At 39.3% G+C, this 26,130-nt stretch overlaps 1 protein-coding gene across 2 annotated transcripts in view; it reads left to right on the top strand.

Annotated features, from left to right (window-relative positions):
• Positions 1-3,076: 3,076 nt before the first annotated feature.
• The window catches only part of LOC146558858 (arf-GAP with coiled-coil, ANK repeat and PH domain-containing protein 2-like), a 49,666-nt gene continuing 26,612 nt past the window's right edge, over positions 3,077-26,130 (top strand). For both annotated transcript variants that reach the window (XM_085247393.1, XM_085247392.1), the window contains exons 1-6: positions 3,077-3,501; positions 18,240-18,297; positions 21,575-21,694; positions 22,374-22,427; positions 24,122-24,180; positions 25,233-25,416. In XM_085247393.1, the coding sequence (XP_085103519.1) occupies positions 3,449-3,501; positions 18,240-18,297; positions 21,575-21,694; positions 22,374-22,427; positions 24,122-24,180; positions 25,233-25,416 (528 nt within the window). In that variant the 5' untranslated portion in view covers positions 3,077-3,448. The remainder of the gene's footprint in view (positions 3,502-18,239; positions 18,298-21,574; positions 21,695-22,373; positions 22,428-24,121; positions 24,181-25,232; positions 25,417-26,130) is intronic.

Below are 26,130 nucleotides of genomic sequence, written 5' to 3' on the forward strand. Positions count from 1 at the left end.
GTCCTATTCAGCCTCAAAGTGTCGCTGTACTGTAATCGAGGCAGGCGAACTTGTTTTCATTCCCGGGGAAAAGTGCTCATTATTCCACTCACTGTTTCTCGTGGAGGAGTGCTCGTGTACTTGAAGTGTAAAGCACAGTGGGGAACATCCCGTCCACCTCAGAGATCGTGTCGGCGATGAAAGAGCCATCACTCCTGCCTGTTTTCGAGGTTATGGACCAGCAAGATTATAATTGCTTTATAATTATAATAATAAAGATTCATATTTTATGCCAAACTAGAAAAAACAGGGAGTCTGTTTTGAGCAGAGCATATTTTCTTTACATATAAATTCATTTATATAAAAATATTTTCTATTAAAACAGTCTGAAAGCTTCAACGTCAATTTTAATATAACTTTATCATTCACACGCCTGGTTTCCAACATAAAACACGATACTGGCAAGAGTTAGTCAGCTGTATCAGTCACACCTGTAGGGAAATCATGGACACATTTAATGCAACACCTTCTGTGCACATTGCAGGTGCGGGAAATGTGAACCAGTGGCGATTCTAAGTTTAAACGTTTAGGGGAGCTCAGCTCTCATTCATGATGCCAGCAGTGCTTTGTAAATAAAATTAATGGAATATGCTGTTTGCAAATATAATCAGCCCTTTTTGCATTTGCACAACTCAGTTCAGTTGGATACACATTACAGTGTCACCTTCAAAAGCAATCTAAGCAGTTGGATGACCTATTGTAATGTCTGAGAATAATTCAGAGTGAATAATCAGACCTAATCCACCTGGTTTAACCTATTTTGGGTTTGAGCTTTTTTTTTTTTTTTTTAGCTTAGGTTTAGATATCAAACCCGAGGCTAACCCTAGAAGAGCAGGTTGCAAAGCCAAAACCGATTACAGTACAGCACAGTGCTTAGTGAAATCATCGTCAATGAATCTGGGTAAAACAAAAGCTACAGCTTTATAATTTTTGGTGAATTTGACTACATGTCCACACTTCCGGTTTATTTTGCTCTTTCTCTGTCTTTATGCCGTCACCCAAAAGTTAAATGTTACAGTGAATAAAAGATATAAACGGATCCATATCAGTTCATAGCATAATTCAAAGTGAGTAAAGCCTGCAGCTGGACATTGATCTGGAGCTGTACTGTAAACAACCACTGAAGCCCAGTTTGCCCATAAAATGATTTTTTTTCTGTTTTACAAACTAAAAAAATAAAGTATATGTGAGCAGACTAGAGAATCATAATGATTTATGCTACATTAGCCAAATTTGTTTATGTTATTTTGTCAAATAAAAACATGCAGATGCTTTATAAGTCACAGTGATTTCCACGTGTTATCAGAACAGTTTGTACTTCTGTTATATTCCAGTTAAAGTGTGTTTTAAATCCACATCACTGATTTGTGTCATTACATTACCTCTTCATTAGGGGTGCACTGATAAATGGGTCTAAACTTATTGAAAAAACCTTCAATTATGTTTAATTTTGCTGACATAAAAGCAGTTAAATTAAAAGTTACTAAAGATACTAAAGTCAGCTTATCATTTGTGGGCTGATGGCTACGTCTTGTGGTGGTTTCCTAAAAGAAAATCAAAAGGAAAAGCTCTTTGGGACCATTGCACGTGACAGTATGAAGCAGGGCAATATCAGAGACTTTAAATGAGAAGGACTTTGGTAATAATCAGGGGAAAATATCTCTTCATTTCCAAATGTCCTGCACAGAATGTTTTGAGTGCAGAGTACAAGAAAACTGAAGGAAAGGAAAGTGAGAAAGATTTATTTTCACTTTCTCACAGGATGAAATATAAAGCACATGTATGTGTTAAAAAGATTAATAATAAATTTTGAAATATATTTAAGCTTTTATCCTTGGAAATGTTGTATTTAAATTAAAATATATTTGCTATTCACATCCTAAATACCAAGCCTGCCATCTGCACAGTTTATTGTTTTTTTTATTTATAAGTTACTGTTTATTTGAAAATGTCAGACCACCTCCCAGCATCACTAATGTGTCCCACATTGTTTCTCTCGAACTGTGTCTTTATATGTTTTATAGAGTAATGTATATATAATGCAGTGAAAAGTATTTTCCCTCTTCTTCTTATTTTGCATATTTCCCACTTTTTTCTCATGTTTCAGATAATCTGATTTTTTTATATTAAACAAACCTGAGTAATTGTCTTTAAATAATCATTTTATTTATCAAGAGGAATAAAGTTATCCAAACCTACCTCTCCCTGTTACCTAATAACTATTTGTGCCACCCCGGGCAGCAAGAACTGCAAACAAGCATTTACAACAACTCACGATGAGGATTTTTTAGTCCACACTTTAAGGTCATGCTAAAGCATCTCAATTGCATTTAAGTCCTGACTGCGGTTAAGAAAACTGACAGAGTTTTCTTAATTTGTGGATAATGACTCTCACCATGGTTTGCTAAAGCCCCAAAGCCTTAGGAACGACTTTATAACCATTTCCAGACTGATAAATGCCAGTTTCTCATTTGTTCTGGAGTTTCTTTGGATTTTGGCACGATGTGCTACTTTTTGAGATCTCTTATTTTGTTTTACTTTGTCAGACAAGGCCAGGTAGTTTTTTTTTAACCCCCTTAACAAATGACATAATCATTTGAAAACTGCATTTTTTTTGTTTTCCTGGGTTATCTTTGTCTAATATTAAAACGTTTTTGACGATCTGAAACACGAAAGTCTGACAAATATGCAAAATAAATAATAATAAATAAATTAAATAAATTAACATAAGAAAGTAAAAAGGAGATAAATACTTTTTCCACAGCAGTGAATATTATAGATACTTTGAAGGATGCAATAATATCCTATATTCTTAGTTATTACTGGATCTATTTGTGAATTAGTTTATTCATTTACCGCTTATGTAGAAATAGCAAGGATTGTTGGGTCAAACCTTATTAAAAAAGTCAGTAATGAACTTTCATGAGTAGTTATTAGTTGTTATATAGTTGTCATATTCCTGCCTTGCGCGTTATTTTGTGAATTACATTTCAATACGTCCTCAGCAATGGGGCACATGCGCACTGGCCGGTGGATCCCTCTCTGACCACGACAGACGATCTTCGGAGTTGTGTGTGTGTAGTGTGTGCGCTCCACTCCCGCTGGCTGCTATGACCTAGCTACCGGACGACACTTTCCGTTTTTCCACGCTGACCCTTCCGCCTCAAACTGCAGTCCCCACACTCAACGTTACGGTCGTTTATGGTCGCATTACCGCCACTTTTTCATCGTAGCTGCTGGCCTCCGGGGCTAGCTGGCTAGCAGAGAGGGGGTGACGGAGTGGAGCCAGCTGGTCGGACAGAATCGGCAGCGTTAGCAAACAAGCTAATTAGCGAGAAAGACTCAGCCTGGATTATTGCCTTTAATCAAAAGAGAGCATAGGTCTGCGGCTTCACCCACTGCAGCAAAAATGAAGATAACTGTGGATTTCGAGGAGTGTTTGAAGGACTCCCCAAGGTTCAGGTGAGTGATGACAGCCAGGCTTTTTTATTGTCCCGTCCGCTGCTTTTTTATTTATTTATCTCAAGGGTAAAAGTATACGGCTAGCCGCCTGCTAAACCCTCACGCCAATCAGCAGTAAGTAGCTAGCTGTTCGTCGCCTGCTACTTTTCTATTTTTGTCCCTAAGAGAGCTGGGGCCAGTCTGGGAGGCTGCTGCTGGGACGAGGAAACCAAACAGAGACTCGCTGAGAGTCGTGGTGCAGTGGAAAGCTGCTCCAGCGCCTGTTTTTACCCCCAATATAAATTATGTAAACATAGTAAAATACATTAAATATGAACGCAGAGATTAGAGTCTGTCCCAGGATCCTTGACTGGCATGACCCTGCTTAATAGTGTATTTTTTCATGACAGCCAGCTTTGTGTTTACTGTGCGCAGCACTGCATCTGTAATTCACTTTTCTGTTTGATCACACTTATATTTCTAATTAGACCCAATGTCTATTTTCACTGTCCGCTCATTATCTTGCTTTTAAAGTAACCTGACACATTCATGATCGTTTCCATATAAAGACATATTAGTAGCGTAAGCAGTAAGCTTCTTTCCTCCTTCAGTTACGAGCTGATCAGTGAAAAAAAGACAAATCACTGGTGACTTTAAAAATAGTGTTACCGTCCATGTGACGTGTTCTCTGTGTGGTCATTTCTGAAATCACCCCCCCCCCCCCCCCCCCCCCCACACACACACACACACTTCTTCTGAAATTTGTGTAAAAATGGCTCTCACCTCCCTCCTCTAACAGTGGCCTTGAACTGTCCAGTGTTTTGAGACAAAAAGCATCTTCCCCTCTTCCTCCCTGCACAGCCCCTCGCGCTCCCTTGCTGCTGCTGCAACATCCTCTCTCACAAAAACGAGGAACAGATGTTCGAAAGTTGTTGTTGCAGTTGTTGTTTTTCTGAGACTGAGCATTTCCTTTAGGATTGTATTCATAGGGCTGAACAAAGGGGAAATGTCCCAGTCGGTCGTTGTTGCCTGGTTTAAGGCTGTGTGACCACGATTGCTCCCTTTTACTCACTGTTTTAAATTGGACACATTATTACTATTAAAGCGCTCTAACTGGTGTGCTGCTTAGTGTGTCAGCTCATTGGTATTTGAGGTGTTCGAGGTGCTGCATGCTGCCACAGGCTTTGAAGCCCTCACCTCTTTGCGTCATCACACTTACGTTTGCTTTCATTGATTGTGGATAACAGAGCGCTGAGTCACTGCATACAGTTTGAAGTTTTCTATGTCAGCGAGGCAGTTTTTCAAACAAAGAAAGGAAACTGTTCAGTGGGAGTGCAGAGGCTTTGTTTGCGATGTATATCCAGCAGAATCTGAAATACTGAAAGTCACTCATTTGTATACAAGACTTGCCTGACTTTTTTTTATTTATGTTAGTAAATAAGAACAGTCATCATCATGAGCCAGGTCCGAGCATCTTTTAAGGTAATTCATTGCAAGGCTGCAGCAGTATAAAAAGGCTTGGCACTTATTTTTCTTAATTAGAGCTTTGCTTTTCCCGGCACTGAGGCGGTGTGTGATTGACCTTTCTCTGACCTGTAACTTTGCTGCGGCACCTGTTACAGCACCTAAATGACACCATTACCTTGTCCTTGCTTTATTCCAAAAACAAATGCACAAAAGATGTGGAAAGTGGTAATCTGTTGATCAGTTAGATGATGTTTGATGAATATATACTCGTTTGGGGTCACCTTGGGCTTTAAAAAGGTGCTCTTTTTCTGACTTCTGGAGACCAAAGAATCTGTTGATTAATCCTGTAAAACATTAACCTAAAGTCAAAATTAATCATTAGACTTTACAGTAGTTCTCGTTCTGTCTGTTTAAATGTAAATATCTCTGCTTCTCTGCCTGTCCCTATCAAAAGTATAAAAGTTATCACTTTTATTGAGGGAATTCTTGGAGGGGTTTGGATGCAGCAGGCAAAGTACTTGGCCTAGTTTGTGACAAATAAACAACAAGCAGTGAGTTTCTCCTCCAGGACTTCTGAACTTGCCATCGGTTGCACTGAACTTGCCGGTGCCACCGATGTCGGTGCTGTTTGACCAGAGTACATGTAATCTTGCACCACTGAAGGACATCATGGATAGAACCTGTAGGAACGTAACTTAGTGCTTAACTCAATGATTTCACTATAGTACTTTTTCTCGTAGTAGTTTTCTAGCAGGTTTTTTTTCTCCAGTTATTTCTATGTTATGCTGCTTGGTGCTTCTACTGTTCTACATTTTGGATGCCAGCTTTATAATCCACACTAAAACCAAAGCATTGCATTACTATGGATCAAACTATGAAATATAATAAGTCAACAGCTGCAACATTAAAGTCATAATGATTTGGACAAGTGCCATTCTAAATGGTAAACACATTTAGTTTGGGTCAACACCTGGATTTTACTTAGCAAAGTGTAAGAGCTTTACATTGGTCTAGGATACTGTTACTTTTGGTCTAGGTGTGGGATCAGCATCATCATGTACCACCCAAAAATTGAGGTCAGTTGAATAGCTGAATATATTGAGTGACCAGTTTTTTTCTTCCCTGGTGGAAATGGTACATTGACACACTCAGGCATTTGACATAAGCACACCAAATGCTGAAGGTGATCCAATGAAATATTAGAGATTGTGGGGGGTTGTTTTTGGTCAGGGCAGTGTGTTTTGATATTACAGCCTGTGCACTGTTAAGCTGCTTAAGCAGGATTCTAACTTTTACTTAAGTAAAAAGCCAGCATACTTTTTTTCCACTTTGCAAAACAAACAAACAAACAAACAAACAAACAGTTATCAAATATAAAGTTATGTTTAAACTTTCGTGCAGCACCACTTTCAGTTGGACAATTTCTATCCCAATTTTTTTACACTGATTGTATTTCTCATCAAATATTCTGATTTCCTTTCGGCACCTCTATTTTGTTCTTAGCCCGCTCTGTCCCACCCTGGTTTATAAACTTATGGAAACGCCCATGCATCCAGCTGACAGTGGATCTCCAGAGCTGAGCTGCAGCTCAGACTGGCGGGGCTGGAGGCTGTGGGATGAGAGACTTGCAGTAGAAAAAGCTGAATCATATTGAGGGCCGCCACGGCAACCTGGCCCGTGAGTCAGCTGGTAACATGAGACAGGAATGGTCGGTGTTAGTTGGCTAGCAGCAACTGAACTTTCAGAATGAGAGCAAGAGGACTGTTTTTAAATGTGTCACCAAATGTATGTGATGAGGTAAAATCTATGAGTAGGAAACACCACTGTATGGGCAGATGTGATACAACACATAGAACTCGACAAATGTTGTCGTTACTTTTTGTCTAAAAACTCCAGTTTGTGTTTTATTCTGTTAATCTAATTCACATCCACTTCCCATGATTGTCTGAGCAAGGTAACAATATAGCCCTGTCTCTGTTTGTGCTTTTTTGTGACCTTTGCCCCCCTTTTGGATGAGTCATCAGTTAGCATTTCCTGACTTAAACACTGCTGTAGGTTCATCATTGCTCCATAGTTATTAGAGATTACTGCACCATAGTTTTCCACTTCGACCACCGCAGCTCTGCTGCCGTTTATCCAACCCCCCTCTCGTTGTGTTTGGCCAGGGAAGACGACGACGACGCAGGAGACACAGAGTATGGATAAAAACATGTAATACGCACCAGCGTGAATTAGCTCTCACTTGCTCAACATCTGTTTCCAGTTTGGTGTTTGCTTTCAACTTGGTGCTGGAGAATATGGAGCCCCCAAATGTAGAGAGGGTTGTTTTTAAGTGGTATTTTGGCACACCCCACTTACTTTTTTTTGTTTTGTTTTTTTTTCATCCTCATTTTTGTTGGAGAAACTGTCTTTGGTTGTAAACCATGTGTTCGGGCTGCATGAGAGGTTCACTAGTGCAAAAAAGTTATGTATTTTTGGCAGTAAACCCTAGTAGCCTAGTTTTCCACTTGAGAATAGATGTTGGACTCGAGAGCTTCCTGGCTCCTCTTCAAGTATGATAGTTAAAAATTCCCTCCAGAGTGCAGCAGCTTTTCTCTCCACAAGTATAGGAACAGATGTTTTACATATTTTATATGCTGTTCCACTCTGCAATGTCCCCAACAAAAGCAATTATCTGTAGTGTCTTTTTATATGAAATAAGCAATGTGGGGGTAGCTTAAGGACCTCGAAAGTTATGGATACTATAGGCTCCATTTATTAAACTGATCATAACATCTGTAAAACTGAAATGTTTCCAGTTTTTTTACATAGGACACACAAGAAATTATCCCATCAAGAAAATTATAGTATGATGGAAATGTTTTCAGACTAGTTGTCGGTGAGGTAATTTCTGTAAGTGGCAGAAAAGTTCTCCTTGTTGTTGCGTCCCTTTTAATCATTATTACGCGAGTACGTGCTTCTGATTGGGTGTGTGACCATGCAGTGCGATACATCCTGATTAGCTTCCCATGGGAGTCCACCTGTGGGCTTGTTATCATGCTGGGCTATTTGCAGTTTGATTTAATTAAGCTCTGGTCCATTTCCTTTTAATGGTTATTAAGCCAATTAAAATGAATGAAATGTGAGGACTGAGGCTGCTCTTTATATCACATAAATATCCGTGTAAATACTTTAACTTTCAAGTATACAATTATTTTATCAGAGAGGATGAAGCAGAGAGAAGCTGTTGTTAATTTATCTCTCTAAAAATGCTTTTTCAAAACCTCAGATTTTGTGGATTTTACACATTGCCTTCGGTATATAATTATTAACTCTGGATTTTTTATGAGGCAGGATTTCACTGTCTATAAGTGATTGATCTGTTAAATGAGAGAATATTCTGTAAGTCCTTAAGAAAATGCTTTTGTTATAATTATTATTTATAGCTCTCCAAATACATAATATTGTTGAACAATGATTGTTGATGATATCGTTTTCCCCTCGTCTACAGCAAATACAGTTAAACCTGTAACTTTGTGGACATGGGCACAATTTTTGTAGTGTTGCCATCTTTACATCATTAAAGTAGATTTTAATTCAAACAATCAACATATGATTATGCAAAATAGTCAGTTAATATTAGAGAGTTAGTATTGTAATAATTGTTTAGGGGTTCACAGCTAGTTTTATACACAGTCACCTATTTTCAGTGGCTCAAAACTGATTGGATAATTAATTCACGGCTCAGTGAGCTGTTAATGCAAGTAAAGGGGATCTTCACAGGAGGCTTTTAGTATTCTTTAGGCTGAAATCCAAACTAAAAATAAAGTAAATAATTAAGGAGTGGCCAGATTAACAATCTATTTCATTCTTTAAAAGAATGAATGCACTGGCCAGCTGTGAGACAACTATTGTGGGTGATCTGTGACTTTCAGAGTTTACATTAAGGTGCAAACCTCTGGGTACACTCGAGATCAACAAGACCAGTTTAGACATTGGCAGAAAACATCTAAAAGAGCCTGAAAAAAATGAAGGTTAACTTGCACCAGAATGATGGAAAGAAAAAAGTATGGAGAAGGAGCCAAAGTAGTGGTCTGTCAAACATCATGAGAGTAATGCTGTGGCATGGGCATGTACGGCTGCTAGTGGAACCAGGTCACTAGTGTTTATTGGAGATGTGACTGCTGATAGAATTAGCAGGATTAACTTTGAAGTGTACAGGTTTATACTCTCTACTCAGATTCAGCCAAATGCTGTAAAAGCTGATTGTACTTCACTTCACAGTCATAGGGATAATGTCCATGGTTTCTACACCTCCGGCAGTTGCTGACTGCAACGTTTTTTTTTTTAATCTAAGTATTAAAAAATAATCATTAGATCAACAATTATGTTAGTTACTGAAAATGTAAATGGGGATTGACTTTAATTCCTAAACATGTGTCATTATTAGTGGTGCAACGGATCAAAAATCTCACGGTTCGGATCAGATCACGGTTTCAAGTCACGGATCGGATCAATTTTTGGATCAGCAAAAATAGAAAAAAAAAAAAAAAGACAAATTTGACTCGCCATTTACTTATTTAAGTATTTTTTGCCTATTAAAAAACATTCAACTGAAGACTCATTCCACGCACTTATATAAAAACAAATTAAGGTGCAATATGGACATTATGGACCATGCTGGGCATCCTCTGCATCCTCTGCACACGGCCATAAACAACCAGAGGAAGTCTGTTCAGTGACAGGTTGCTTCTCCCAAAGTCAAGGACCAGCAGACTTAAAAAGTCCTTTGTCCCACACGCCATTAATCTGTTTAACTCCTTGCTAGAGGGGAGAGGGAGGGGAAACGGGGACAAAGGAGGGGGGAACAAGTAAGCTGTAGTGCCTTTTCACTGTGCAATAGTTTCTGTTAATATCCAACGGTGTAATAGACTCACAATACTTGAAATGTGCCGTTCCCTTGTATTCTTATTCCTATTTATTCTATTTATCCCTTTTGTATACTCTGTATTTATATATGTGTGTATTTCTGCTCACATTCTGCAACTTCTGTCGGTGCTGTGCTACTGGAAACTGAATTTCTCGGAGGAACCCACCCGAGGGATAAATAAAGTTTCATTTAATCTAATGTAATCTATAGGGCAGTACAGGGCTTTGTATCTACCACTCCGCTGTGATACAACGAGCGGTCCCAGTCACGTGGCTTTCCGTTGCCCTGGAGCTAGACCCATTTGTAGTTTGATCAACAGAAGATGGCTGGGACAGTTCAGCCATAGCTTTAAACTTCTCCTGCTCATACATGCTTGGAACGATCTTGTCACACTGAAGTGGACAAGCAACGGGATATCATAGCGTGGCTCAAGCACGTTCATCACAGTTTAAACCCCTTGTTTTGCACAACGGAATACGGCCTCCCGTCTGCAGCTAAACACCCCGATAGCTTTTGTAATAGCTTTAGCCCGGTCGGATTGGGCAGCAAAGGGCTGCTTAAATGCAGCAAACTCCTCTGCTCCGCCACTTGGATCGCTAGCGCTGGCCATAACTATCGCTTGACAGACCCAACACGCGCACCATACACATACTTTTTTTTTTTTTTTTTTTCTCGACTCTTCGGATCACATGCGTACCGAACCGTGGAGTGGGTTCGGATTTCGGATCAACCGTGATCCGTTGCACCACTAGTCATTATCCAAAAAACCTACTGACCTAACTGTGTGTGAGCACATTAATCTGTGGATCACATTAACGCCACCGTCTAGTGAAAATGCTGGAGTTTCCACTCTTTCTCATCAGTGCGTTTCCTTCCTGCTACTTCCTTGTGACATAGGAAGACCAAATGTGAAGCTGGCCTTGATGTTTAGTCAATCTCACACCAGAATTTCCAAAAGCTAGTAAGCGTTTATCTTTAAATAATGACTTCATCTTGTTGACGATGCCGACACGTGTTTGTGTGTATGTGTCTAATGGTGGGTTTTTACCACTGGAGGACCCCCTTCTGTGACAGCACTGCTCCACTCTCTAACAATTACAGGATCTACGTCACGGGACTGAATCTCACCCTATTCTTCATGTTTCCAACTGTTTGCCTCTACCACCACTGTTATTTCAGTCCAGTGGAATAAACCGTTTTCATGCAAAGTGGTCAGCTTTTCTGCGAGAAGTAATGAAGTAAAAAAAAAAAAAAGCAGACTGTGTAAAATAATCTTCCTCCTGTATTTTAAGAAGTTCTTGGCAGAAGTAAGACAAGACGAGGGAGGCTGACAGTACGCTAGATATATTTGGAAGACATCAAAGTAAAGATGTAATGCCAGGCTGACACATCTAAATTGGATTAGTAATAGTAATTTAGAAGTAAGCCTGCTTGGGGCTAACTATGAAGTTTGAGCTATTTTATTTGGAAAATAGTATTGTTAACAACTAGGGAAACTTCCCTGTATTCTCTTGAATATGGCTTTAAACGGGTTATTGTCACTGGAGGTAGAGGAGCTCGGTATTTCTGTGTCAACAGTGCATATTAACTTCCTGAAATCAGATAATTGGTGAACCGAGAAGTCGTTTTACTTCTGTATGACCATTACATGATAAATAGTTTTTCCGATATTGTGCAACGGGGGAACAGATTTTCAACCAAACCGGTGCTTCTGTATTACACAATATTCTCCAGTGAGACAGAAATACGTGTAAAGTATATTCTTTGATGTCTCCTTTTGTCTTTGAAGTGTTGAGGTCCGTACCGCAGGCCTGAAGAAGACTCTGTAGCAACATGAATGACAAACCTGTTCGGCCGCCTGACTTCTTTATGTAGAGTAGACACAAGCAGCTGGGCAGATGCCAGCTGCCTCACAGAGCTCCAGGGGTGGAATTATTTGCTTTTTGGAGTGTGGTCACTGAATCGCTGCTAAAGAATTAGGTGTCTCCTTTTCTTTTTATACAGTATTTTACTATCCAGACAAATCATTGACTCTAGTGCTTGTAGACTAGCACAGTAAAAGTCCGGAGCTGCTGTTAGTGTTGTTGGCAGTGTTAGAATCTTAGTCACCCCCTGCTAAAATAACCTTTTTATGTGGATGTTTACTCAAAAGCTTTAAGAGGCAGAATGTCAGGCGACTAACTAGAACTGATTCAAATGACTTGAATTAATTTCCTAAAGTATGGAAGCAAGCTATTGTTTACTGTCTACTGTTGTTAGATTGCTGGCTTACAAAATGGAAGATGGATCGTGTTATAAGATATGTAGAGTAATATAAGAATATTGTAATATTGGCATTTATATTCCAAGCAGGAGGCTTCTGTTTTGATGTACAGTGGTGTGGAGTCCTATCTGACATAAGCTTTTGGATCAGTGCCTTTTTGGGTCAACATAAAGGGAAGCAGGACATAAACATGGCCTCGCTGAAGCTGAAATTGCCTCTGATGTGGTTTACAAAGCAGACTTTTTTTCTCTCCCCGTTTTACTTCTTCATGGCCTGTAGTCTGTCTTATACCACACGTCTCTCCCTATTTAGCTCTGGCTTGATCCTCACACCCACTCCGCACTTAAACCAGGCTTAGTTCCCTAATTTTTATTGTTTCATGTAATAAAAAAGCTAGTAGTCATATGGATATTTCCTGGAATTTATTCTTGGATGCCTTGTCACAGAGGGAGGAAGAGAGTGCTTTTTTAAAGCTTTAATGGTTTGGAATATGGATATGTTTTCTTTAGATCTTGAATGAGCAGCACCAGCTATGGACCAGCAGGGATCTGGTATCTCTATGCATCGTGACCCTTCCAAATAGTTTGCACAGTTTTCTGTTGTTGAATGATACCATAGTTCAGAGAGTTTGCATTTTGTTTTATCTACTGGTTACACTCTGTGAATGCTGTTTTTGCACAAACTACCTCTCTTGTTCTGTTTTTGGAGACCAGAATCCTTTTAGACTAAGAATGTAGATTCTTAGTGATCCAAATTGGTGGGCAAGAACATTTTATATCTCTTTACTAATGATATTCTCCTCTTTTTGTCAAATTTGGCAGGTAAATCTCATTAAACAAATTGATAAATTCAGACAGTTTTCAGGTTATTAAATAAGTTATACGATACCATCAGTGCTTTATTTAAATCAAGAGAAAGAGAATCTCCAATAATCAAATCACTGTTTATAAATGCAAAAGAAGGATTCATGTATTTAGGAGTCAAAATTACTACAGATATAAAAGCAATTGTAAATGTTAACTTGTATATAAGAAGAACTTTGGATAGGGGGATGACGATACCCATCTCTTTAATGGATGTGTCAATATGATAAAAATGACTATTTAATTCTATTGGCAAAATTTCTTTACTTATTTCAGTTGATCCCTTTGCCGTTATTGAAATCATTTTTTAACATGATTCATTCAGTATTTGGAACAATACAAAGCCCAGAAAAAGACTCAGATATCTACCCTATGACAGAGGAGGGCTGCAGTTCCCAAATTTGAAATTGTACTATTGGTCTGCCCAATTACAAACTGTACATTTTACTTTTCAAGGTGTTCCAACTTCCTGAGTAGATATGGAAAAAAACATCAGCAAAGAGTTGGTATAAAGCTCATAAACACCAACCCCCTTTTTTTCTCACCAGTCCATGGTAATGCATCCTAAATGGGACAAATTGTTCAAATATCATCCCTATGACATTTAAAAATGAGGGCTGTGAATAAACACAAGATATGTTGTTATTATTATTATGTAATTATCCTTGTAGTTGTTTGATGTACGATGATTTAAATCTCTCTTCTCGGATAGTCTTTTACACCCAAAAGTCAGCTGCTTAAGACTCAGGTCGTCATATTTGTGCAGTATCTTCTGTATCAGAATACCAGGAAAAATAAATACAAACACTTAAACAACTTGTATATACTTCTTACTTGCCATGTTTTCATACTTGTGAAAGACAGCGTGAGATTTTTGTTTTCTTTTTGCTTTTGCTTTTTTGTATTATCCATATCAAGTGCTGAAGAAGAATGTCAGTGTGTCACCTGCTCAGATGCTAATTTAACAGTTTTAAGTCAACAATCAGGATAAAACGTAAAATGCTTGAAACCAGACTGAGCAGACATGGTCTCAAGCAACAAAGCATTTTACCAAAATACGTAAGAGAGAAACAAGTCAATATAGAAAGAGCTATAATAAACAGGATTTAAGAAGAATGACAGATAAAAGTAAGCCATATAGATATCTTAACTTTGTCTGATCAAATGGATCAGAATAATAAATCCAGTGTAGTTAACTTTGTGCATATGTGGCATTTCTCATGACTGTCATATCTACTTGCTCTTTGTACACTTAATCCAGAGTGAAGGCCGTACACTGCCACCTTTAGTTTATCAGGTTCCAGATGATTGATAGGACAGCATATACCATGTGTGGATATGTATATGAATGTATATTGTTTTTAAGAAAAAGAAGAAAACAACTATCTACAAAGCACATTTCAAATGGATTTCTTTCTCCTGTAAATGTATTCAGACTCCCCTGCAACAAGTATACTTTCAGTCTCATTTGCTAGAACCAGCTGTTCAGCTTGGCTCACTCCAGGAGTGGAAACAGAGTTGTCAGCAGTCAGTATATCCAAACCAGCTGAAAATGCTGCCTTTCATGTTACTGCTTTTCAACTTCTGCTGCTTCAGTTCATTAGTGTTGCCCTTTTGAAGTCATGCTCCAATATTTCTTGGTTTAAGGGCTGTTTCTGAATTTTACTTGATTTTTCAATATTTCTGTTGTTGATTTGTTTGATAAGCACATAATCTTATTGAGCCATCTAACCTCTCCCCAGCTTCGGGCCATGAACTTCTGTTCTGACGTTCACCTATAAACATTGTTTTTGATACACTTTAAAACCAGTTGGTTCTCTGAGAGATTTCAAAGTAGCCCCATGATGATGATCCCACCACTGTGCTTCATAATTAGGATGATGTTTTGTTTTTGTTGTTGGCCTTTTTCCCCCAGATGACCTGTTTTGACATTTTTTTCCCTGTTTCCTGCTGATTTATGATGTAAAGCAGTGTGAAATTTGACTGTCATACCACTCATCACAATTCATGAAACTAACCTGGTGACAACTCTATTGAAAGGAGTCTTATGAGGCTGTGATAAAACCGTGGTTCACACTGTCCTGACTTTGTACAGAAAAGAGGGCTTTGTCACTTAGTGGATTTTGTATCACTTTGTTTATGTAGAGCAGCACTTGTACAACCCACACTTAGAGTTTGCTCATTAATTTAAATGCCTGCATTCAGGTATCTTTTAGAGAGAGTTTTCTTTGTCTATTTTGGTGACTTTATTCTAGTAGGGACCACATTTTATGACTCTTCAGTGTCGATCTTGGTGTTTCCAAAGCTTTGTGGCTCTTCTTTCCTCTGCTTTCTCCTCTTTTGCTCATTATCCAGTTTCAGCCTGGATATGCTCCAAGTTCAGAGCTATGAGGCAATAGCCCAAATGTTCGTTTTGCCAAAGCCCCTCCTTTTCTTATCCTGTCAGCACTTTTGCAAGTTTAGCTTGCAGGCTCAGCTTTTCAGATTAGAAGGAAATGGTCTTCTTCTTGCGGTTACTTGGAAAGCATGACAGTGACTGACTGACTGACAATTAAAACAATTGTTTCTAGGTCTGTTCCTGAGATTGTATCCGAGTTTTCCAGTCTTCTTTCATTTCAGTGATGTTTATTATAGTTCATACTTGTGACCTGGATACTAAATGTTGTTGTTTGCCCCTGGGCAGAGAAATCAAGTGACTTTTATCAAGCAAGAACTGGCCTGACAAGATGTTAGATAACACATAATCAGATAGTAATTTGACTGACTGACAAACACAGTCTGTTATTGGGTAATTTTATTGTAATAATTCAATTCACTTTTTTGTAAAGTGTACAACTAAAGCTTTCCTTAAACATGTTTTAACTAACTCTTCCTTCCCTCTGTTTTTAGTGTTGGCAAATGTTTGTACTCCTTACGTTTGTACTAACTACATCACCAAGCAAAAGTCAAATCCTCCTGAAGTCGGACGCTCGACACGGTCGGCAGAGCAGTGGTGATTCTGTGTGAATCACTGGAGAAATGTCCTTTGCCCGTGGCAGCAGAGAAAGACAAACGGGGCTTGTAGCATGTTCTTTTGACCACGGTTAATATCTGTGTGAGAGAGGCACAGTCATCTATTGCCTTTGACCCTGTTTCTGCCCTGTTGGACTACTTAAGACCTCAGTTCACAGACTTTACTTGGACTGCTATTTAAGACTCATAAAAAGAAGCACTTTGCTGTCTTCCTCCTATACTTATTATGAAGCACAGAAGACAAAAAAAGATCTATTCAGCTAATGTAATTTTATGTTAACATGTATTAATCAAAGTACATGAGATTACTTGTGCAATAAAGTACATGTTGCAAAGCAAAGGACTTCTCTATGTGGCAGGTTCTTCAAGCATTTAGCTGAATAAGGCATATATCAGTTTCTGAAAGCTCAGCAGTTTGATTTTGGCATTCCCACAGTTGAACTTACTGAGTGATGGATTTGCTGTTCATGCATGATATTCAGATTAGCCTTACCACCAGGTTTATCCTATGCGCCTTGTAGCATAGCCAGCAACTCAAGCTAATTCTAGTTTATAGTTTTAACGATTGTGACTGCTGCATCTGTGCATCCTGCATTAAAAAACAACAACAACAACAACAACAACAACAAAATCCCTTTCACATACAGAAGAAAGACGAGGACATGTAAATAACAATAAAATTAAGTCATACAGTTGCACTTCACAGTATCTGCTGTTCAGTATGCGCATACATCCAAGCCTCTCCTGTTGAGGGATCCCCGGCACTGACCAGATGTCCACGACTTAGTTTGATGCCATATGGGAGAACAAACAGCTACAGGGGGTTTGGAGAAAGCCGTCCGCTGCTACTGCAGGGTGACGTTCTTAATCCCTCTGCTTTACACTGACACATGGCACTCATGCACTGCACTGCATGATGTTGGACACATTTTTTCCTGCAGTAGAATAAATTGTATTTGAAATGTAAAACTGTTGTTCTTATCTTCAGTGAGTTTATGCTAAGGGCGATTGGCTGATAGGCCTGAAATGGAGAGAATCGCTGTGATAAGAAACAGATACTGTTGTATTAGTAGATGTAAACAGTTTTAATGCTGCTATTGTCTTAAGAATAAACTTGCCTCAGTGTTGATTACTGCTGCTAAATGGTTATAAATGTGAAGCATGCATTATCTAAAGGCCACATCTGAGCTGCACTGCATAACTAATGATACATGACTTAACAGCAGCGCATTCATTAAGTTTTCATAATGTGCCACCACTAGCACCATCATTTCAGAGCTTTTCTCCTATTTTAAATGTGTTTTTCTAGGATATGTGGGCTTATATCGTTGCAGTGCACTCCTTAAATTGGTGTTTTAATGCTAAAGGCGCTGTTGTGTTGTATGTTTTAGATGCACCTTAAAGACCTTGTTGCTTTTCTGCAGATACATCTGTGTCTAATAAATCCATATATCATTATCAAGTGTTGGCATTTGCCATGTTATTTCTTATTATTTCTTTACTCCAGATTAAGCATAAATAAATGCAGTTTTAGAAAAAATTAATCCACAGATCCTTTGCTGGGATGATGTATTTGTTATTCTTCTCCCTCTGTTGTGGTATCCTGAAGCTCGTAGGCTGTCGATCTTGTGGAGAGGCGAGCTGTGTCTCTGTCACATTTTAGAGGGCAGGACGCCAGACCTGACTTCAGGCCCAAAATGGCAGCTCTCAGTTTGTCTGCTTCTAGACGTCTGTCTGTGTGTCTCACGTGCTCGAACGGGAGGATATTGTCATTTACTGCAGCTGCCGCTTTCAGAAACTATAATTGTGGAATACGGGAATGTTGGGGGAACCGAACTGCTATAATTAAATTAAGTTCTTCTTCTCTGTCTGAAAATGATCAAGATGTTGAATAAAAGACAAATATTTGACCCAGTTTCAGTTGCATATGTGACAAAGATGAAGCTGTGTGGCTATAAATTATGTTGCTTATATTGGCATGCAGTATATTGCTTCCTTTTTACTTATGATCAACATAAGTGCCATAATGCGGAACAGAGATTAACCTAACTGCTCTGTAGACACAGGAGGGTTATAAGGAGAACTGTGATAATGGGATGAAGATGAAGGGTATGCATGCTTTCCAGCAGAATGCCTCTGAGTACACCTTCTTTCTCTGTTTCACAGTTCATGCATCCGAATGTCAATGAAGTATTGAGTCATGGTTGCGCTTCACTTCAAACCTTTGCATTTTCTGTCCTCACAGAGCCACCATAGAGGAAGTGGAGGGGGATGTGTGCGAGTTGGAATCCAAGCTTGACAAAGTGAGTACCGCCCATGAAAAAACATTGTTTAATTGTTCGTTTTCTCCACCGTGTGAGCCAGCAGCAACATAAGCCATCCTGTAACAGGTCAGGTTTGTCCTCGGACTTGTCCTCGCTGTATTCCTTGGCATTTCGAGCAAGACTGAATGAAAGCAGACGAGTAAACGCACTCGTTACCCTTCCAGCAATGTGATGGTTTACTTGGACCAGATTAAATATCTATCTATATGCCAAGTCTTTTATTGTAACTGTGGCATTTTGTTGATCAAAATCATACGTTTGTAAAATCACGAAAAGGGATGTGTGCCTATTATTAGGGATTTGAAAAATGGATTTCATGGAGGGGCCAAATGAATTCATGATAAAAGACGAGGTTAATGTTTTAAGAAGAGTTTCCAGTTTTTGTAATAGGTCTGGATGAAGTAATGCAAAGTAGTATACAAACAAAATCAGGGTTATTCACACACTCACACTGATGCATGCATCGCCTGTTGATTGGTAGACGACCCACTCTACTGCCTGGCTCAGCATTTACTCACCATTCAGCATATTTATTCTTTTATCAAAGCTTTTTATTGTTTTGCTTATTTTTAATAGGAAATACTCATGCGTAGGATGGTATTTACAATCGTATTTAGTGGTACAGACTTGGGTTGGACGACTGGACGAATATATCGACTATCAATGATAGGCTGAGCCCATCGGCCATCATTTTTACAAGGGGCAATTTAATTATTCGTCCATGAGTAAGTTTGCTAATAAAGATGGAGCTAATAGAACCAGTCAACAGAAAGGGAAAAAAAAAAAAAGCTCCATCAAATGCTTGTTGATGGAGCTGCAGAAGCTGGTGATAGCCTAGCATACTCAGCCGGATGGTGGCCACGTGCATGCTCATGCAAGTTAGCTGTGTTTGAGTAGTTTGCTCGCACTATAGGTCTGCACAGGCGGGACACTGCTTTGGTTACATCCTTGAATTGACCTCTTTCATCCCAAATTGGCGACTTTATATATATATTTATGTGCTGTCAGTGTTAACACGTTAACATAAAATTTTTACATGCCGCCCAACCCTAGTACAGACTGTTAAGCACTTGATGAAATCCATATTAAAGCTACAGAATTGTTTCACACTTGATTACTTATTAAAATTAAAAAATAATTGGCTCAATAACTTTCTGTGTGCAGAGATATTTCGGGAGTGTTATTTATAGTCCTGAGTCCTGAAGAGTGCCTTTGGTACTTTTCCCAGCTTTCGTGCAGATTTCTTTTCCCCCCCCAACAATCAATTCATGCCTTTTGGGTTTTTTCCTGTGTAACTGACATTAATCCAACCAAACAGAGTCATGTTTATCAACGGTTGTACCGTCTTGATGCCACAGAGCCCACAGAATTGTTCTCTTGCTTAGAGTGAGACCGTAGAAGAATCCAGTTCTTTATTCCTCGACTTAGTCTTACAGCGTTACTCTTACACCCTCCTCCTCACTCCACCTCCGTGACTCAGCCTCACTTCCCCTCTTGCTGTGGAGAGGAAGGATCTGCCAGAGAGTGGGTGTGTTTGCGTGAGTATGGCTGTGATAGTGTGTGTGTGTGTCTGAGTGTGTATATGTTGACTTGGGTGAAGTGAAGTTGTCTTCAGATACCAGAGTTCAGCTTTTCCTTCAAGCTTGCTTACCTGTGTGACCATAACGTGCACAGCCATGTTGGATCAGAAGTAAATCAACAGAGACAGTGTACACATTACATCTGCTCTCATACATCCTGTTTCCAAACAATGGAGTAGAAACCTTTCACATACTGGTGTCTTCTGAATGGTGTCACTGTGGTTCTGTTTCTGTGAAACTGTTGCTTCCCTCATCAGTGTTAAGTCTCTTTTTATGTTCTGGAAATGAACCAAGAGAACAATGAAAAAGCATGTCTACCTGAAGCATTCCTGAAGTGCTACAAGAAATTATTTACAGAGCAACAACAGAAAGCGAATACATCTCTAGATCTATGGGTGTTTTTTAAACCAGAGTGAGACCACCTCCTCCAAAGGGTCTCGGTGTGCGGTTACCTCGTTTACATCTGCGCAAATGAACATCTGCACAATGGATTTAAACAGACTAAACACCACAAGTGTGAAAACACCCTAACAACATGCAGCAGGGCTGAGGCAGCTGTAGTGTAATCATATTTAAAGATAAGTATTTTGTTCAAATGGAAAGGAAATGACACGTGTGCATGCTGGAAATGTGTGTAAATGTGTGTGAGAGTAAGGTGTTGACCCACTTGTCTTGTGCTTCTAATGTTTTGTAGCACTTTCACTTTTTTCCACTTTGAGCCTGTCTTTTTCTTTTGTATCCTCACTGCTGAGACGGTTATATGATTGGGGGAAAAGAGCATTTTTTAACCTCCTAGGACCTGGCGTCCACATATGTGGACGTCACATTTTGGGTTATTTAGGCCAAAATACTCAATTTTGCTCTACAAGAGCCTGACATCCACTTACGAGGACATTATACTGCTACTGTTCTATCAAAATTTTAAACGAATATCCTCATTTGTGGCTCTCATTTTTCTTAGAAACAAAAATCAGGTAAAAAAAAAATCTGGTAATTCTTTGTTTTTACATTCATCGTGTCCCAATCAGCCCAAATATCAAAGAGAAATTAAAAATGCTGCTGTGAAAGAGTTCGGGTCTTAGGAGGTTAAATATTAAGCGAAATGCTTCATTTTGAGTGACAGCATTGCTTATTCTCTTTCCGACTCAAACTTCACTCATAATTAGTCGTGAAGCAGGGTCAGTCTGCGTTTGATCAGCTTTTAGGTGTTCATTAACATTTAGTAATTGTTGAAGGAAGCTGCTTAAAATTGGCATTTTCTTAGCGTGTCATTTAGCTGCTTTGGCTGTAGATGCACATTCAGCCTCTGTGTCATCAGCTGTGTGGGAGTAGATGGAGAGTGGCCAGAATTTGTTGGGAGTTTACATAACCTGGAATTATCTTTGCCCTCAATGAGTCAGAAGGGAAAGAAGTGGCTGTTGTTAATTACCAATAAACTGAGTAAGCACTGAGTATCTTATATTTTAGTCCTTTTCTCTGCGTTTCCAGTTTCCACAAAAAATCCCAAATCTATTTTCAGCAGCAGAACTCCACTGTTATTAATAAGAGACAATGCCCTGAAGAAATCTCTAGCACTGTTTCTAGTTTATGTTCACTGAAGTGTTTCTATTGTTAATGCATTTCTTCATTTCTCCGTTACCCCCTCGAACACTGACGTCTGCCTCTTTCCTTTCTAGTTGGTGAAATTGTGTATCGGGATGATTGATGCTGGAAAAGCCTACAACGCAGCTAACAAACAGTTTGTTAATGGGATCCGGGAGCTTGCACAGCAGTCCACCAAAGATGAGGTCATTGAGGTAAACAAAAATATAATTTTGCTCCATCTTATCTGCACAAAATGCTTTGAAGTATTTTTTTGCTTCTTCTCCAGCTTGTGTTGTGACAGTCCTCCTGTAATATCCAGTAAAACTTTGAAAACTCTACATCTCAGTAAAATAAACATCACAGATGGTGTAAAAGCATTACTGACTTCATGAGAGTCCCCAGATGTGAAGAAGCCTTTAGCTCTTTGTTTGATCACTCTAAATGGGTTTCACTCTGCATCCATGGTGAGATTTATCCAAGTTTGAAAACTGAGGGCTAGCAGAACCTCGCACTGTCCGCTGGGTCTCGCAGAGGTCAGATGTTTTGTTTTGTTCTCTCTTATAAATTTTGCATGCCGAGGCAAGCACTTCCTGGCTGCCTTTGTGTATTTTGTTCACCGCCTCTCCCTTTAGGTTTGAAGCTGAGCCACTGCGTGTATCTGAAAAGTGTAACTTAGCCAAAAGAATTCTTTCCCAAAGTGCTATTGTTGCTTCAAAAACACCAGGGTTTCCTTTCTCTCATACCTGAGGAGCATTTGTCCCTGCAGCTGTGACTTAGCAGGCATTTTGAACCACTGGTTTTAATTATATTTGACCTTGTGCTGTTTTGTGTTTTATTCTTGCTTTGTCTCTTTGCCTGCCTTCATGGCTGTCCTCTTCCTTCTCTTCACAGTCCAGTCTCACAAAGTTTGCCGAGAGTCTGCAGGAGATGATCAACTATCACACGGTACGCTGACCAAAACCGGATGCATGTTTTTTTCCCCCCAAGTGACTATAAAATCCAGATCGTTTTTAAAAAAAAAATCCTTGTGCTGAGAAAGAGAAGCAGAAAATGTCCAGTGAACATGTTTTAAAAGCTTAGCACAGAACTGAACTATGGTGGCTGAATGTGAAGAAAGTGGCTATAATAAGCATCTTCCTGGGGGAAGATTTCATATTGCTGTAAAATATGTGAAGCAGGGTGTTGCTAAAAACACACAGGAAACAATGCCTATTGTAAACAGTGGTTTTAAAAAAAGCTCCTTGGGTCAGCTGCAATAAATTCCTTTTTTATTCATTGTCAGCCATCATTAGTCACAAACGCTTTGGGATTTCTTGTCTTTTGTTACAAAATAAAAATAATTCCTGGAGTAAAACGGTCCATGATGTCATAAGCAGATCTGGTTGTGGGTGTGGGTTGAAATCCATCTGTTGGAATAAATCATCCATAACTGGTGTAAAGTGTTTGTGTGTTTAGTTCATCCCGCAGACAGGTGAAGAGCTTTAGTATAATGTTGACCATAACAGATGTGTTGCATGCTAGATCATTTAAAATAAACCAACATGATGCCTTTTCCCCACTCTTCAAGGAGCCCAGTAGGAGAGATCTAATTATGTGATTATTCCTTTCCTTCTTAAACTCCCTACTTGTCAGTCTCTGGTCGGCATTAAGGTGGCGCTTGAAACTTTCCTCTGTTGGGCTTCTCATTAGGACTTGAGCTAGAGCCTCTTTCTCTACAGTGAATTTAGAGAGTCCCCTTGTCAGGAATTATCTCCACTACCTCTGCCTAACATGTCCTGATTGAGCCTCCAGGCGTTAGCGTTGCACTGTGATCGTTACTGCTAGTTGAAATACAAAATTTACAGTTGAATAGAAGTAACATGGTTACATACTGTAGTTTCTAAAGGCTTTAAATTTTAGGTGAGGCAACATAATGTAGATGTTGTCACCTCAGTGAGATGTTTGTTGCCTTTCAGGTTTGGTTAAACTGGCTTCTGCACAGTTTTAGTTCTATGTTTAGGTCAGACTGCAATTCCAGGATATTTAGTACTAGTTAGTAGAGATATTAACTTAGCTGCCTTGTTCCCTAACAGCCTGAGACTGTTACTCATTGGTGGAGACTGCGGTCACATCAGCTGATTGTCAGATAGGATTTTGCTGCTCAGCGATCTTTCAGCACGTGATCTCCTCACAGTGCTCAATCTGTTTGTCAGTGAAGGCCTCTCCACATCACACTGCTCATATTGTCTGTTTTTGACTACAGATATGCGCCGAAGCCTTATTTAATGCATTCGTCTGGCTTTTTTTTCCTTTTGCTTGGTTCAGCTCATTTTTAAGGAAGGATGCAGGTTAATGAGGGTATGACTCATGAGCGAGAATAAACGAATCACGTCATTTCTCGTGTTTGTGTCTTTATGAGGGGAGTTTACAAAGTCAGCGCGTTTGAGTAAATTTAGCTGCTTAATTGCACCCTGTGATGTTAACAAACGTCCTCCTAAGCAGATGCTGACAACTAACTTAGAAATCACACGGGGGCTTAGAAAGAGAATAAAATTGTCAGGTTTTTGTTTCTTAAGTTCCTCGACATGTTTAGAGAGAAACCTTTTCTTCAAATGGGAAGGAGCAGTCACTCAGTCTTTCTGTCTGTTTTTGTTTCACAGATATTATTCGATCAGGCCCAGAGATCAATCAAGACGCAGCTTCAAACCTTTGTCAAAGAGTGAGTATTAATTACCACAGTAAAAACTGGTTAACTTACCTTTCACAGCTTCAAACACAAAATATTCAGGAGTAAATACACTACAGGATGATGCGGACAGCATTGTCATTAAATTGCATAAGAGAATATTTTTATTTCTATGTAGGCTTCATAACATCCTCCTCAGTTCTCCTAATTTAGCTCAGAGATTTGGGCAGCTTGTATAATTACAGGAAGGAGTTGCTTCTCTGGTTTATTTCATTATAAGGATTAGCAGTTTTTGCCTCTGGCACATCAGGACTAAACACCCACATCAGCAGCACTTATACTTTACTCAGTATCTTGTGGTGCTCAAATGTGACTTAATCTCACTCAGGAAAATGGCTGCAAATGATAAGTGTGGGGCATGTGGTTAACAAGAAGCAGGTCAAGGAGTTTGCCTTTGTTTTAAATTGACATGTTCCTGTTGCCTGACCATTCTCGTGCTCATTCATATTCAGAGATTCCTGTAACTATGGACCTTTCCCTTTAAACTTTAACGTCTTAGATTATTGAAGTCCCACTCTTCGTGGAAACTCATTAAAGTTTGTCCTAAATTAGGGTAAGAATTCAGTCTTTCAGTGCAAGCTTTCGTCTTTCACATGTTTATAGTCTAAAATGTGACATTAGCTGTCGTGTCTCTTGAGTTCTGACACTAAATGTTGAGCTCCTTTGGCTTTATGCGCGTACAGTTCAGCCCTACTCGGCCACCAAAGTTTGTGGTTGTTGTAAAACGCATCACGATTAGTATAAACGATCATATATGATTGCTCAAACTGCTGAAAAGCCCACATCCTTTTTATAAGATTAATTGGACACAATTGAAAGTGGCTTTGTCATAAGGCTATAAGTTATTGTCCGTCCGTGCAGGCTATAACCTCACATTCACTTCTATGGTCACTTTAGATTCACCAGTTTACCCAAAGCTTTGCATCACTTTGGACTGTGGGAGGAAGCCGGAGTACCCTGAGAGACGCACAAAAACCCAGGATCTGCTGTCATGTTTATACTAATAAACCTCTCTTCCTTTGAAGTGACCTGCGTAAGTTCAAAGAAGCCAAGAAGCAATTTGACAAAGTGAGCGAGGAAAAGGAGACGGCGCTGATCAAGAATGCCCAAGCTCCCCGTAACAAGCAGCACGAGGTGGAGGAGGCCACCAACATCCTCACTGCCACGCGCAAGTGCTTCCGGCACATTGTCCTCGACTACGTCTTACAGGTACAGCCCGCTGGATGTTGAATGACAGCAAGGGATGCACTGACATGTGGCCTACTGTGCATTTTAAATAGCAGTAACAGGGTTTTATGCTTACACGTAGGATGATCTAAAAAAAGAAATGCGGTGCTATTTCAGGGAGATTTTGACTTGAAACTGAGGCAGTTTTCAGTCAGACTATATTTATATATAGCAACAGATTGCTGACATTCATCTTTTAAATATGGATCTCAAAAAAGCTGAGGTGCACGCTGTCATGTTCAGAATCTGGATGAGAACTTATTATTCAGCATTTAATTAAAAAATGCTATTTTTGCACAGGAATGCTGCGTTTGATTCTGTTTTATCCAAAGTGAACAAAAAAAGTACTCAGAAAGAGGTTTAATAACCTGGTTAGTCGGAAAAGTTTCTTCAGTTTCCAAAATCAGTTTTTGAATTAATGTTGTTCATCTCCTTTTGCTCGTTTTCTTTCTCATTTTCTCTGTCAAAGCCACTTAGATATTTTCTGCTGTAACCTTACTCAGTGCTTTTGTGCCATTGAATGCATCAGCTCTGCTCTCAGCCACAGCAGTGCTGATGAATGCTTTGTGGTTTCTGATAAGGCAGCTGGCGGCCCTGTTATTGAATCTCCCTCCCAAAAGAACAGACAATGCTGTATGGGCACCCTTCACTCCTTGAGCAAATGAGATGGTGAATTGAAACCAAACTGGAGGTTTT

Source organism: Mchenga conophoros, linkage group LG15 (assembly GCF_057382185.1).
Source record: "Mchenga conophoros isolate Kocher_MC1m ecotype Shallow Benthic linkage group LG15, M_conophoros_male_GT1.1, whole genome shotgun sequence".
NCBI classification, from domain to species: Eukaryota; Metazoa; Chordata; class Actinopteri; order Cichliformes; family Cichlidae; genus Mchenga; species Mchenga conophoros.